Raw genomic sequence first — 14,642 nt, 5'->3', positions numbered from 1 at the left:
GAACAAACAAATTGATTTGTCTGTAACTTGAAAAAACTGTACAATAATCAAATACATTTTGAAATTGATTTCACATATTAAGTTACAATGAATACATAGTTTTACAGCCGCTCATGAAAAGCAAGCAAGGAAGAACAGATGGAACGATGGATCACGGACAGGGAGAGGCGCGTCATCATGGAGAAAAAAAACAAAAAACGACGCCAGTGATCAATCAAACTTGCATAAAGTAATTGAATTTATAATTGAAATGAGTTGCATATTCATGTCAGGGTTGTTTCTTCTGCTGCATCCTCCCTATTATTAATAAACGTGCCGGGCAAAGCATTAGGTACACCTGCACAAAAATCTGCTTTTAAAAAAAAGTCGAGAGGCATCAATATAACAATATGTTTATTGTTGTGGGTGGAGTTTGCATACTGAGAGGTGTGTCTCATGTTTTGACTCTGTGTGTGTGTGTGTGTAGTTCATTGAGGTAACAGTGTATATTCTTAAATATTAAAGTAAAACAAAATATTAACTATTAATGTAAAGGCTGTTTCTTGGCTCTAAAAAGCACTGCTGCAGCCCCCTGTTGGAACTACACTTACCGGCCAAAACATAAGGTACACTTGCACATAAATGTGCCCTCAAAAAAAAAAAAAAAAAAATCAAGTCAGAAACATATCAGTTTAACAATTTTTTTTGGTGTGTGTGTGTTTGTAATTTGCATAAAGAGAGGTGTATCTAATATTCTCTTAGAATGGGGTTCTGTGTTGTTAAATGAATATACTTCTGGCAGTGTCAGTCAAAACTGAATTAGAGTATCATTAATATTATAGTGCAGAGGTAGCATGTTGGACTCGTCGGTAGTGCGTCTGCTTCACCCCTCAAAAATTGGGCTTAAAAAAGTAATGAAATTATGAATATATTACATCAGAAAACTTTTATTTTTCAGCACGATTTCTTAAAACAAGTTAGTATTAAACCCCTCCCCCCAACTGAAACTAGTGTATTTCTTATTTTATCTTTCATCAACAGTAATACAATTTCAATAACAATTTATAATACCTTATTAAGACTTTCAAGGAAAAAAATCATAATTGAAGCAAGTGAAATGCTCTTCGGTTCAGCGAAGACTCTAAATTGGCCGTGCCTCAGTTTGAATGTGAGTGTGAATCGCTTCTTTGTTTATACCACTGGATCGCAAACTTTTTACACTAAGTACCACCTCAAAAAATACTTAGCTTTCCAAGTACCACCATAATGACCATCTTAGTTGGTAGTGTTCATCAAAAATGATGCAGAGGTTATTCCGAAAAAGTTCATTCCATATTACTGTAAGCCACTGTAACATTATGCACAGTTGGAACATTAATATTGGCTTAAATAAAGGAAAATGTACTTGGATAATTATTCAATTAGAATGTATTGGACATAAAAGTTGAATAAAAAATTCACCAAAATAAATGTTTGAAAACCATTCTCGAACATTATATGCCTATGTATTGTACTTAAGTTAAATACAACTGAACTGTACTGGATGACTAAAAAGTTCAAGCTGCTGTAACGTACATAGTGTGAAAATTTAATTCAGTGATTCTTTTGCTTACCGCTAGAGGGAGCCCGCACACCACTAGAATCACTGGTTTATTCTGTATCAGCTCTGCGATTGACTCGCAACCAGTCCCCCGCTTCTCGCCCAGAGTCATCTGGGGTAGGCTCCAGATGACCTGTGACCCTAATGATGAAAATGGCTCGATGACATCGGTTCTTTCATGTCTGAGACGTTTGTCGTCCGTTTGCAGGTTGGTGTAAGCTTGCAGTCGTCTCGTCTCACACAGCAACATGAAGTCTGTGCTGGACGCTGTGGCCGACACCACCTTCCGGACTATCACCTCTGGTTTACAATATCTGGGCTCCAACGACGCCAACTACGATGAGCCCGTCAGCGATGTGGACTTCAAGGGCGTCTTCTCCCTTCAGAAGCCTCTGTCCTCCTTTCGCAGTAACGCCTTCCCTGACAAGATCCCCCCGGACGAGGAGCTGATCCTGAGGGGCTTCTACCCCACCAATGCCACAGAGCTCTTGTCCAACCGGAGCACGTTCCGGGACGAGGGCAACAATATACAATGCGGGGAGAACTTCATGGACATGGAGTGCTTCATGATTCTGACCCCCAGCCAACAGCTGGCCGTGGCCGTCATGTCACTCACGCTCGGGACCTTCACGGTCCTGGAGAACCTGGTGGTCCTCTGCGTGATCCTGCAGTCGCGCACCCTCCGCTGCAGGCCGTCCTACCACTTCATCGGCAGCCTGGCCGTGGCCGACCTGCTGGGCAGCGTCATCTTCGTCTACAGCTTCTTGGACTTCCATGTATTCCACCGGAAGGACAGCCCCAACGTGTTTCTCTTCAAGCTGGGCGGAGTGACGGCGTCGTTCACCGCATCCGTGGGCAGCCTCTTCCTCACCGCCATCGACCGCTATATCTCCATCCACCGGCCTTTGGCCTACAGGCGCATTGTGACCCGGACCAAGGCGGTCATCGCCTTTTGCATGATGTGGACCATCTCCATCGTCATCGCCGTGCTACCTCTGCTGGGCTGGAACTGCAAGCGCCTCATGTCTGTGTGCTCCGACATATTCCCCCTGATCGACGAGAACTACCTGCTCTTCTGGATCGGGGTGACCAGCGTGCTGGTTCTTTTCATCATCTACGCCTACATCTACATCCTGTGGAAAGCGCACCACCACGCCGTGCGCATGTTGAGCCGCACCTCCCAGAAGAGCCTGGTGGTGTACTCTGCGGATGGCACCAAGGTGCAGATGACGCGCCCCGAGCAGGCCCGCATGGACATCCGCCTGGCCAAGACCCTGGTGCTCATCCTGGCGGTGCTGGTCATCTGCTGGGGTCCCGTGCTGGCCATAATGGTCTACGACCTCTTCTGGAGGATGGACGACGACATCAAGACGGTGTTCGCGTTCTGCAGCATGCTCTGCCTGCTCAACTCCACCGTCAACCCCATCATCTACGCCCTGAGGAGCAAGGACCTGAGGCATGCCTTCCTCAACTCGTGCCACGCCTGTCGGGGCAGCGGCCAGCAGCTGGACAACAGCCTCGAGTCGGACTGCCAGAACCGCAACGCCAACATCTCGGCCAACAGGGCCGCCGAGAGCTGTGTGAAGACCACTGTGAAAATAGCCAAAGTAACAATGTCCGTGTCCACGGAGACTTCTGCGGAAGCTGTCTAATTGGCTATCAAGAGTGGAGGAAAGTGGGTACATGTCATGTTTCTTGTCATTTCACATTTAAAAAAAACCTGATTTGGGGAAAAAATGACATTTTAGTTAGCCTATATTATACTGGAGCAGATAATTGTCCGTTTGATAACATACTGTAAGCATGAAATTTGGCAGAAATACTCATTTCGATAAGAAAAAAGTGCTAGTTTTCTTTGCCATTACTGAAAGACATAAAGAAATACTGGAAAAAAAAAGATATGATAGGTACAGTATATTTACTGGGTCACTGATGGTGTAGTGCTTCAGGGTTCAGTTCCCACTCAGTGACGGTACCATTGTGAATTTGAATGGTTTCCTATACACCATGTGATAGGCGGTTGACCAGTTCAGGGTGGAGTCCAGCTTTCCCTTGAAGTCAGTTGGGATGGGCTCCAGTTCCCCGTGACCCTGAACACGATAAGCAGTGTAGACAATGGATGGATGGAGCTTTATTAGACCATTGTTTCCCAACATTTATTGAGGCACATATTTTACACTCGAAAAACCTCACGACACAGCGCCAAACAAAAATGTCACAAAAAGTATATAATGAATCTCTCAATCACTGTTTAACATAGTGTTTAACCCACTGTGGGTCAAAGTTAGATGCTTGTCATCTCATAAATAAGACAACTGAGGTTCTTTTTCAAGAACATTCGTTTTCCGATGCGATGACGGCGTCATTTTGATAGCGAGCACTTTTTTTTTTTCTTAAGAAGTGACTTTCCATGCTTGAATTCTATGCTCATACGTATCATCAACGGAATGATTCTGCCCAAAAATCAAATTCTGCTCCATTGTTAGTGTGTGAGCACAGTGTGTGCCCAAGTGCCAAATGGTATTACAAGGTCGTATATAGACTTGAAGGAATTCTGCAATTAACTTTCGTGATAGTCCAATTAGTGAATGCATTTTATATTTTTGTACTGTGACTTCAGGTTTTGGAAACAATGTTATCTTCACGTTGGGAAAAAGGGGCTACTGACATTTTGAATTTCACACGTCTGACTGTGTGCCATTGGCACCATGAATTCAAGAAAACTTTCTCTTGCTGTCTCTCTCACTCTCGCCTTGACTTTCTCACAGGCTTTCACGTACAGACATTTTCTGTTATTATTAGGACAGGTCACTTTTTTTTAATACTTCTGACAACACTCAAGTGAGTGAGTGGCGGGTGTGCCAGGAGAGTGTGAAATGAAACAAGTGGTGATTTGTGCAATGTAAAAAAAAAAAAAAAAAAAAAAAAAAAAACAGTGCTTTTAACTCGAGAAACAAATGTCAATGCAGCTTTTTGGAATATACGCTAAAAACGAAAGATTTTTCCAAAAAAGTGGTGACGATCACCATTGTATAATTGTATACATTTGTTGACTTGCTCGCCGTTAGCGAGTGTAGAGTATCACAATCATCAACCGTACAGTGTTGTAATGCGGAAAATCGTGGTGCAATTAGGGAGGGGCATTTGACTAGGGGGGGAAATTAACAATAATTGTTTTAAATATATATTTCGAGCCGAAGGAAATGGGGCCAAAGGAGTTGTGCTCATGGCGTGGATGTACAGTACTGTCCTCCAAATTGCCATAGCGTACCTCTTCTTCTTCTACCACATACTACTTGAGAATGAATCAACAGCGCCTCTGCTGGTTGCTTCCTGGCGCTGACCTCTTGACCTCTCTATCGCCTGTGATTGCCATTCATCAACGATCACAATTGCCAATCCAACAAATGATTTCCAATGCCCATCCCTAGTTCGCATCCAAAGGCTCAGCTCTGCAGTCCAGCTTGAGGGTGGCGGGGAAATTCTGAACATTCAAAATGAGTTAAGACACAGTGTGTGCTGGTCACAACTGTGCGAGCTGGCGGTCATCTCGTGTCTGCTTTTACTAGATGTGATACCTCGTGACTTGGTGATATAGTTCCAACCCAAAGCCTTTAATGAATCATTACAGTGAGTTGTGTCCAGTGCTAATGTTGCAGAAGAGTGTGGGGTCTCTTTTGTCAAAGTTTTTTTTTTTTTTGCATAAAAGCCACCCATGCACAGTCCTGTAGTGAAGTACTCTTAGCGAAATAGAAATATTGTCTGCTGTTCATTTTATGTGTGTAAATAAAGAAATGGATGAGGGGAGTGTTCACACTTTCAAATTAATTTCAGAAAATGTGATTTGTTTTTTCCCTCAAATAAGCAATGTAGTGCTTTTTAATTTATTAGAATCTGACAGCACAGTTGTTCTTCTGTAGGTTTTTCTATTACTGTGACGCTATCCATGACAGCTGTGTACCAGTGAATGCTTCTGCTGCTTCGTGTATTCTTGAATAGTGAAGATGAAAAAAAATGTCAACGCTCAAGTGGCTTTCTGTACAGTAGTGGCAAAATGACAAAACAACAAAAAAAGTCACAATCGGTCAAGTGTTTTTAGTATTACTGTTTCAATAAAGTCGCAGCTGATTGTCAAGTTTGTCTGAATCTATTTGATTATTTCATGATGATGAACATCACGTTTGGCTCAGACTTGACTCTCAAGATTCAAGATTAACTTTACTGTCTCAATAAGTGAGAAATTTGTTCTTCGCCCATCCTGCCGCCACAACACAGAACATACAGTACAACCCAGTGACAAAGATACACTAGATATGCAAATCCATATCACACAAGGAGTTGAAAATTGCACCAAAAAAAAGATGGAAATTGCAAAGTAGGTAAAGGGTATCTGGGCTTTGGCCTTCCTTTTTCATTTTGGCCCTCCAACGGAGTCCAGTTCCACCAACCTCATGAGGACAAGCAATATAGAACATGGATTGATGATGGATAAACATCCACTTCCCACACTTTGCTCCATCCAATCACACAATCTACTAGGTTTTAGCGCCCCCTAATGGATATTTTACTATTTTTACCCCCTGCCTTCCTCAAGAAACCGAGCCTTAGTTTCCATTTTCCACACATTGGTTAGTATTAATCGCATTTCTAATAATCCCCGCTGGGACAAATTGCACGATAGCATCACACAGCAACATCTGCTCTCTTCTGCTCATCTCTTGGCGGAGAGGACTTGTGGGGGGGGGGAATGAAGCATCTGTCTGCACACATGCCAACAGGATTTTGTTCGTTCATCTAATGAACACCCCGACCTGCAAAAAGCTAAAAATATCTTTTTATTTCATGGGTAATAAACTGCAAAATGACTTAAAAAAAAAAAAAAAGGACTTGAATGAAACCAAGATGTTATGTTGTAAATGTTGGATCCTGGATCAAGTGACAAATATTTTTAAAGTTCCAACAGCAACACATTTGACATTTATATAGCTTTTCCTACCTTTGCTCAACTTTTTTTTAAACATATTTATACTGTAGATGTGCAATGTACAATTTCCATGTCTAATATCGACAGCATGCTTTTGTTTTATTATAAATTCAAGCGTTACAGCAGTAAAGATACACTGTAGTATTCAGAACTGTATACAGTATACACACATGCACTCACATACAATAGTCTTCATGTAACAATAGTTATTTAGTTGTTAGTTATTATACTCATCATAGTCCTTCAAGGAGAAATTCAACGCAAACTCGGATGTATGCTTTGTGTTGCAAAGCACATATAGAACCAGATCACACATGCGGGCATGCAAGGAAAGATTCAGTGTGAAAGAGGTGTTCAAAGAATGTTGTAGGGGACAATGCCTTGCTCAAGGACACCTCAACAGTAGCCAGTACACAGACTAGCATCTCTATAACAACTAGTAGTTGTTATTTTTCACATTATTTTTGTCTGCAGTGGGGACTCCCTCCCTGTAGTTCCTACAGCTACTCCCATCAAATAGTAGCAGAAAATCAGCACACAGCTCTATTCGCTGCCATTGACGGCTATAGAAGTCAAATATAAGACCCTATGAAGTGAATACAGAGATTTGTCTCTAAATAAATTATAAATCTTTGAAGGTAATTGCTGAAAACATTTGCAAAGAGTGAGTTTTAAAGTTTTAAACGTTTTCACCATTTCAGTTTTCCTGATTTTTTGGGGGTGCTTGGCTAAAACTGTGTCCAGTGACACACTTAGGCCCCGGCATGAGTTGCCCCTCCTCCACTATATAAGAACTTGAGCACCTTTGTTCACATCAGTGGTTATCCAGCGGCTATCCGGTACCATTGCGACATGCAGTTAGCTAGCTAGCTATGCCTCTGTAGCCAGAGTGGTCCGCACATCTGACTACACTGCATTGTGTTCTGGTGTTTACACACATCCATCTATCCATTTTCTGAGCCGCTTCTCCTCACTAGGGTCGCGGGCGTGCTGGAGCCTATCCCAGCTGTCATCAGGCAGGAGGCGGGGTACACCCTGAACTGGTTGCCAGCCAATCGCAGAGCACAGAGAAACAAACAACCATTCGCACTCACAGTCATGCCTACGGGCAATTTAGAGTCTCCAATTAATGCATGTTTTTGGGATGTGGGAGGAAACCGGAGTGCCCGGAGAAAACCCACACAGGCACGGACGGGGAGAACATGCAAACTCCACACAGGCGGGGCCGGGGATTGAACCCGGGTCCTCAGAACTGTGAGGCTGACGCTCTAACCAGTCGGCCACCGTGCCGCCGTGTTTACACACAGATGGGGTTTATTTCCTCTCAAGCAGGCCAAAAGATAACTGAAAGATGGGAGGTCATATACACTAGCTTTCAACATTAAAAGCGCAAACCCATGAAAATACAGAAAGTGGTGGGAAAGTCTGACTTGACAGCCATCATGTGGACAGGGGCTTTTCCTGTGGTCGCTTTCGAGCACCTCTTTGTTGCGCCACAGGAAAGCCCCGTAATGGCCCAGATATAGTTCAAACGTAGTTATGTTTAGGCATAAGATAGATGCTAGGCGCATCCATTTTTTTCCATGTCGCAGTAATGGTATTTGATTGACAGTTGACTGTTAAGCAGGGTGTAATTTCACTGCATTTAGAGGACATGCCCACAGCATTTGGGAATGGAGACCATGGCTTGATTTATTTTTTTTCAAGCCTCATTTTATATATGTGGTGATTTTTTTTTAATCATTCAAATTTGTCAGGTTTATTAATAACTAATTCTGTGTTGTGTGCCAAATTTTCACTTTAAAAATAAAATAGAAATAAAAAATATTTTATGAAAAGATTTGTAGAACAATTGATTTTCCAAAAATAACAACAATAATAATATATGTTATGTATTTTTTTAAATTATCAACATTAATAATAATAATAATACAAATAGTACTAATAATAAATAACACATTTACGCATGCAGTAGGCTGTTATGTGTGTACGTGTACAGTATTGCATAAATAATAAATTGCTAATTTTTCCTCATGGGATTGATGAAGTATATCCATCAATCTATTCTTATGAACTTTCATTTTCATTTCTGATCATATTTGAATTTGACAAATAATTTTGAACCACTGTTTTTTGTTTTGTTTTTTTAATGTAGAGGAACTGCATATTAAGTCGAAATCGTTCAGTAACTTCTCCAGCCACACAACCACAGTACTGTATTTAAAAAAAAAAAGAAGACGTCACTTGGGTTTGTCGGGAAATGTAATTTTCAAGTGAGGAAAACGTCAACGATCATGGGATCTTAAAAACTACAACTACCAACAAAAGGGGCGCTTTTTCGCGCATGCGCGCAGCAGCGACAAGCTAAACGAATCAAAGTCGGCGGAGCGTTTAACCGTTGTCTTACCTTGTATGGCGAGGAAATATCTACTTTCATCTGACGATACGCCACAGCTAAGACGTATCGTTGTGTCCGCTTTGGTACAAAACACGTTTGTCCAATTAAATTGCGTGACATCGGTCAACGGAAAGCAGCGAGAGACGAGCAAGTCGCCTTTTCTCACACCCCGGAATTGCTGCTGCCCTCCGTCGCCGGCGAACGATTGCTAACTAGCAGTGGCGTCTCCCAGCGCCGATCGCCAGATAACGGAAATACTGCAGCTCCTTGTGTCTTGTTGACATTTGGGGGAGCTAGCGTCATGGCGTGTGGAGCTACTCTGAAAAGGACTCTGGATTTTGACCCGTTATTGAACCAGGCTTCCCCCAAGAGGAGGAGGTGCGCCCCGGTCCGGTCTCCCGTGTCGTCGCCGCAGAAGTACCTCCGCCTGGAGCCTTCGCCGTTTGGACAAGTGTCGTCCAGGCTCACAACAGGTTGCCACTTAACCACTTTTAGATGTGTAGGACTTGTCGAGCTTTTCATTGGAACGTGTTGTGGACGCTAACCGAACGTGTTGCAGGAGTAAGCGAGTGTAAACGTCTTGAATGATTGAACTTGTTTTGTTTTTGGTTTTTAATGTTGTCACGTCAACCCCATTTTGTGTGTGTGTGTGTGTGTGTGTGTGTGTGTGTGTGTGTGTGTGTATACACGTGTATGTATGTGTTAACGTGTTGTGATTTGTGTTTCCGTCACAGAGCAAATCCTGCACAACATCAAACAGGAATACAAACGGCTCAAACGACGAAACCTGGACACTTGTTTCCAGCATTTAGACGGCTTCCCTCCTCTGGAGCTTCACAATATTCCCAGTGGATCTTCCCTATCAGGTAACATTTTAGTCTCATCCCTTCATCTAAGGCTGGATTTGCACTGCAGGTCCAAGTGCCTCAATTCCGTTTTGTCAAGATACTAAATGACAAACATAATATACCTGCATGAAGTACCTTGATACCCAAACCATCGCATGCTTAACGTTAGTCATGTTTTTTTTAAATTTTTTAATAATCTGACTAGTCACAGTTTTATATTTACACACTTATTCACGTTTTTTATTTATATATATATATATATATATATATATATATATATATATATATATATACACATACACGTGTGTATATATACATCTATACTGCATATCTTAACTACATATGTACAGGGGTGACTCAGAAACAGCTTGAAGCAAGCACACTGAGCCTATTTTTGGAGAAGTGTTATCTGCCAACCTGTGCAGAAGTACCTGTACCGAAAACACATTTTTATTTTTTCACAACAAGGTATAGCGGTACTTCTGTATTACCGGTGCACTGGGCAACCCTACTATACTGTCAACTCCCACCTATTCACAGTTCACCTTTAACAAACGCAACCTATTAGTGAAAAACTTACCTTTTTGTGCTTGCTGTAACGCTGCAAGACTCCACCCTGCTCCTTCTGAGGCGTCATGTTAACAAAGGCGCAGCTAGGGTGCTTAAGTTGTTTGCAATTTATAATAAATAAATAAATAAATATATATATATATATATATATATATATATATATATATATATTTGTGGGTCACAAGTCACAAGCTTGGTCATGCGACAAATTAAACTCATGAATAGCAGGTGTCGCTGTATTGAAAATCCATCCATCCATCCATTTTCTGAGCCGCTTCTCCTCACTAGGGTCGCGGGCGTGCTGGAGCCTATCCCAGCTGTCATCGGGCAGGAGGCGGAGAACACCCTGAACTGGTTGCCAGCCAATCGAAGGGCACATACAAACAAACAACCATTCAAACTCACATTCACACCTACGGGCAATTTAGAGTCTCCAATTAATGCATGTTTTTGGGATGTGGGAGGAAACCGGAGTGCCCGGAGAAAACCCATGCAGGCACGGGGAGAACATGCAAACTCCACACAGGCGGGACCGGGGATTGAACCTGGGTCCTCAGAACTGTGAGGCTGACGCTCTAACCAGTCGGCCACCGTGCCGCCCCTGTATTGAAAATGTAATCCCTAAATCTAACCAAAGCTATGATTCCCAAACACTTGGAGGTTTGCCGTCAACCTGAAGCATCATAACATTTTTCTTTTGACGCGAGCCTTAGGAGGAGCAAAGCATTTGGGCAGCATCTTGGAATGTTACAGAAAGAGCACACAAAAAAACGTGAACAGGTGCAAATCTGTGCATTTTTTAACCAATAGTTTCAGTTGTACAGAAACATCAGAATCATCTTTATTTGCCAAGTATGTCCAAAAAAACACACAAGGAATTTGTCTCCGGTAGTTGGAGCCGCTCGAGTACGACAACAGACAGTCAATTGACAGAGAACACATAAAGACATTGACAAAAAACAGTCACTGAGCAATAAAAGGTTAATAGTTATCTGGTAATGCCGGGACATTTATAAAAAAACAAAAAAAAAAAAAAATTTTTTGGACAATTGTCCAAAAGATGCAGAGTCCTCTACATTTGCAAGTTAAGTTTGCGCATGGCAATTCCAGAATAGACGAGGGTCGACTTTGACTGCACAAGCATCAACACCCGGTTGTGATAACACAGACGTAAACAATAAGACATAAATATGAAAATTACGTACTGTTTACTTGGCCTGGGCCGACCGACGCTTGATGTGGAAAAAAGAAGAAAAAAAAACTTCATTAGCCATCTGCAATTATTTTGCTAGTTTAAATTATGACGAGCACACTTCAAATGTACCATTTTTAGACCTTATTTGTCTATGCTTTTGCTGTAGTGTAGAGTTCAAGCAGGTGTTTTCCTTTTTTTTTTTTTTTTTTAATTAAAAAAAAAACCTTATTTGTGTTGTATGGGCATGATGAAAGTTTGTGTATTTCAAAAACGTCACCATCGCATTGACTGTATACCTGATCTGTGTTGATGCTTGACTTTCGCTCGCATCGGCAGATATTCGATACCTGTCGCATTTCTATCCGAATTTGGAAGAGGCCCGATTCTGATCTAAAGATATCCGATTCTATCTGCTGCCGTGACACATCTGAATCGTGGCGCTTGAGAGGAAAAAATGAAATCACCTTTTTATGCCGATCACACACTGCTGTGAATTGCACCCCTTAACAGTTGTTGTACAATATCCAATAATAGGTTTAAATTCTTTCTTGCCAAAAGTAGCAATCAAATAACGTATCCCGATACCGCATTTTTCCTTGGAATTCTTTTTTCCATTTTGTTATACAAAATACACTTTTTCAACGAGTACAGTAACAGGCAAATAATTAAACTAGATGCAACAGCGCTTGAAGTAACATTTAGGAATGCCTAACATTTAACCAGTTTTAAAGAACTAGTATATGTTAGAATTATAATGACATCATAGTTGTTACATGGACAATTTCTTGTAATTAAATTAAGTTGGGTTGTAATTCATTTGAAGAAGAACGTTATACATTAGTGAATGTAAAGGGGGAGGAAAAATGTACAAAAATCAACAAAATTGCTGATTTGGAAAGCCGATATCGGCTGACCGAAAATGGACAACAGAATCTGCTTTGCCTGTCTGTATTTTTGGAGCCAGCAAGCCTCCCATTTGGATCTATAGTTTGTGTTTTACCTGTGAGATTTCTTTCCCGGACAGGTTCGTGCTCAGGCGCTTCCTCTCCCACCAGGAAGGAGCCGCCGTTATTTTCCCTGCGACAGGTCGGGATGATCTGTGAAAGACTACTGAAGGAGCGCGAGGAGAAAATCCAGGAGGAGTACGAAGAGATTCTCACAACAAAATTAGCAGGCATGAAGAACAACAACAACAAAAAAACCTGTTGCAGTTTGTTTCCCCATAATGAGACTCATGCCTACTCAAATTGTTTATTTTTTCACTGCCAACAGAGCAATACGATGCCTTTGTCAAGTTCACACATGATCAGCTCATGCGGAGGTTTGGAGAGCAGCCCGCGAGTTGTGAGTGTATTTTTTTTCTCCTCTCTTGTTTGTCTATGATGTTGCATTTTACCTATCAACTCACAGTGCATATTTGTATACAAAGGTTGCACTACAGCTTTTTGTCAATTACCATGCATATTTTAAGCCATAACATTCTAGGAACAGGAATTTTCTATTGGATGAATAATGCAATTAGAGTTATGCGGTATCTGCGATAGACACTATAAATTTGGCACACACGTCCGAAAATTGGAAATGAATCAGTACGTTACTGCAAAACTCAGCCAGGAGAAGCCTATAAGGTCAAAAAATGCTTATAATATCAGGAATGTTATTTGTTTTGGTTTGCACCATGGAGTGTCAAGTTTTGAGAGCTGCACAATAAATGTTCTCAAAATTGTTCCTTTTTTTTTAATCAACGTAGCTTTGCTAAGAGGACTGTATAACACATTTGGAAATTTCTATTATAATTTTTACACTTAAGTTTATATCTATATGTATACAATCCCAGTATTGTGGAGTTAATCAATTTATACCGGGATACGAATTTGAGGCAATACCACCTAGCCCTCCTAACTGCAATAATATGAAAAAAAAAAGTTACAAAATCAGCCTATAGTTGACGCTTGCATCTTTCTAAGCGTTCAACATGTCAGGTATGTAAAAAGATTAAATACCTATTAGGGGGTTGCACAACTCTTATTTTTTTTAAGTCAACACTAGTGTTATGAAAGTCTACTCGTTGACGGACTAACCCAGTGATGCTAGACTCAACCACCTGTGATTACAATTCGAACATCGTGTTACCCCAATGAAAAATCCTCTCGTGTCCTCGCCCCCTTCTAGATGTTTCTTGAATGGATGTGGAGAGTAATACTATGCGCTGGAACCTCTGTGGCGTACTTGGACTTTCTCCTAGCTGTGCCATGTCGCCTCCCAGTGGACTAGATGGACTAGTCTTCAGCTTTCACGTTTTTTGCTGTTGCTGCTGCAGTTTGGAGGACTCCCTGCTGTTGAAGTGTCCCAGGACCTTCTGTGAATGAATTCAACCAGTGGCCTCACAACATTTATTTGGCTTTTTTCTTCGGATGCCTTCACATATACGAGGCCGACTGCCACCATAACTCTCTCTGGCCTTTTCAATTTAATTCCGTTTTCAATTGTCCTTATTTTACTAACTAACTTTACTAAGTTTTGTTTGTACATTTTGGGAAAGTGATTAAATTCTGTCAAAGGATAGCCTTCAGACTAGACGTGAAGGAACATAAATTTATTTTTGTTTTACGTCGTACAGGCATTATTGCATCTACATTTGTACACACCGTTTTGTTTTATTTTGTTTTTTGTTTGACGTATTCATCATACCAAAACATATTTTGCTCCTTGTTGTAAAGAGGAGTGTAAAATTGGGAAAACTAATAAACTATTTCCACAAAAAGTTCTTCCTATTTTTTCCACGTTGTGATGAGATGACCTTTTTTAATGAACATTTTAAAGACTAGTATGCTTTTGTTAGACTACAATGTCATTTTATAGCTCACAGAGTTCACACAGCAAGAAATACAATAAAAAGGGCAGTTATTCACACAAACGACAGGTAGAATTAAAATGGAAAATGAGAAATGACAAACGTATTGTGAACCAACAAATGGGATACTCATTTCTAGCGTTTAATTGAAATATAATAGCACATTTGCTTACATTCAACTTTTGCCGATTACCATGACCTGGATCGCAGTTAA

At 41.1% G+C, this 14,642-nt stretch overlaps 2 protein-coding genes across 4 annotated transcripts in view; both read left to right on the top strand.

The window, feature by feature from the left end:
* The window catches only part of LOC133468709 (cannabinoid receptor type 1A), a 30,984-nt gene extending 25,270 nt beyond the window's left edge, over positions 1 to 5,714 (top strand). For all 3 annotated transcript variants that reach the window (XM_061754925.1, XM_061754927.1, XM_061754926.1), the window contains one exon: positions 1,788 to 5,714. In XM_061754925.1, the coding sequence (XP_061610909.1) occupies positions 1,828 to 3,231 (1,404 nt within the window). In that variant the 5' untranslated portion in view covers positions 1,788 to 1,827 and the 3' untranslated portion in view covers positions 3,232 to 5,714. The remainder of the gene's footprint in view (positions 1 to 1,787) is intronic.
* A 3,184-nt stretch (positions 5,715 to 8,898) lies between these two features.
* Positions 8,899 to 14,008, top strand: akirin2 (akirin 2). Its single transcript, XM_061754661.1, has 5 exons — positions 8,899 to 9,434; positions 9,696 to 9,827; positions 12,599 to 12,748; positions 12,847 to 12,918; positions 13,747 to 14,008. Exons 1-5 carry the CDS (start codon positions 9,263 to 9,265, stop codon positions 13,755 to 13,757), a joined length of 537 nt encoding a protein of 178 aa, XP_061610645.1. The 5' UTR covers positions 8,899 to 9,262; the 3' UTR covers positions 13,758 to 14,008.
* Positions 14,009 to 14,642: the final 634 nt, after the last annotated feature.

This window comes from Phyllopteryx taeniolatus, chromosome 18 (assembly GCF_024500385.1).
Source record: "Phyllopteryx taeniolatus isolate TA_2022b chromosome 18, UOR_Ptae_1.2, whole genome shotgun sequence".
NCBI classification, from domain to species: Eukaryota; Metazoa; Chordata; class Actinopteri; order Syngnathiformes; family Syngnathidae; genus Phyllopteryx; species Phyllopteryx taeniolatus.
Note: the sequence above shows the minus strand (reverse complement) of the source record. Positions and strands in the feature narration are given on the sequence as shown.

Coding starts and splice junctions, on each gene's coding strand:
- akirin2 (XM_061754661.1), top strand. CDS start 9,263: ATGGCGTGTGGAGCTACTCTGAAAAGGACTCTGGATTTTGACCCGTTA. Junction 9,828..12,598: donor CAGTGGATCTTCCCTATCAG/GTAACATTTTAG, acceptor TTTCCCGGACAG/GTTCGTGCTCAGGCGCTTCC. Junction 12,749..12,846: donor TCTCACAACAAAATTAGCAG/GCATGAAGAACA, acceptor CACTGCCAACAG/AGCAATACGATGCCTTTGTC.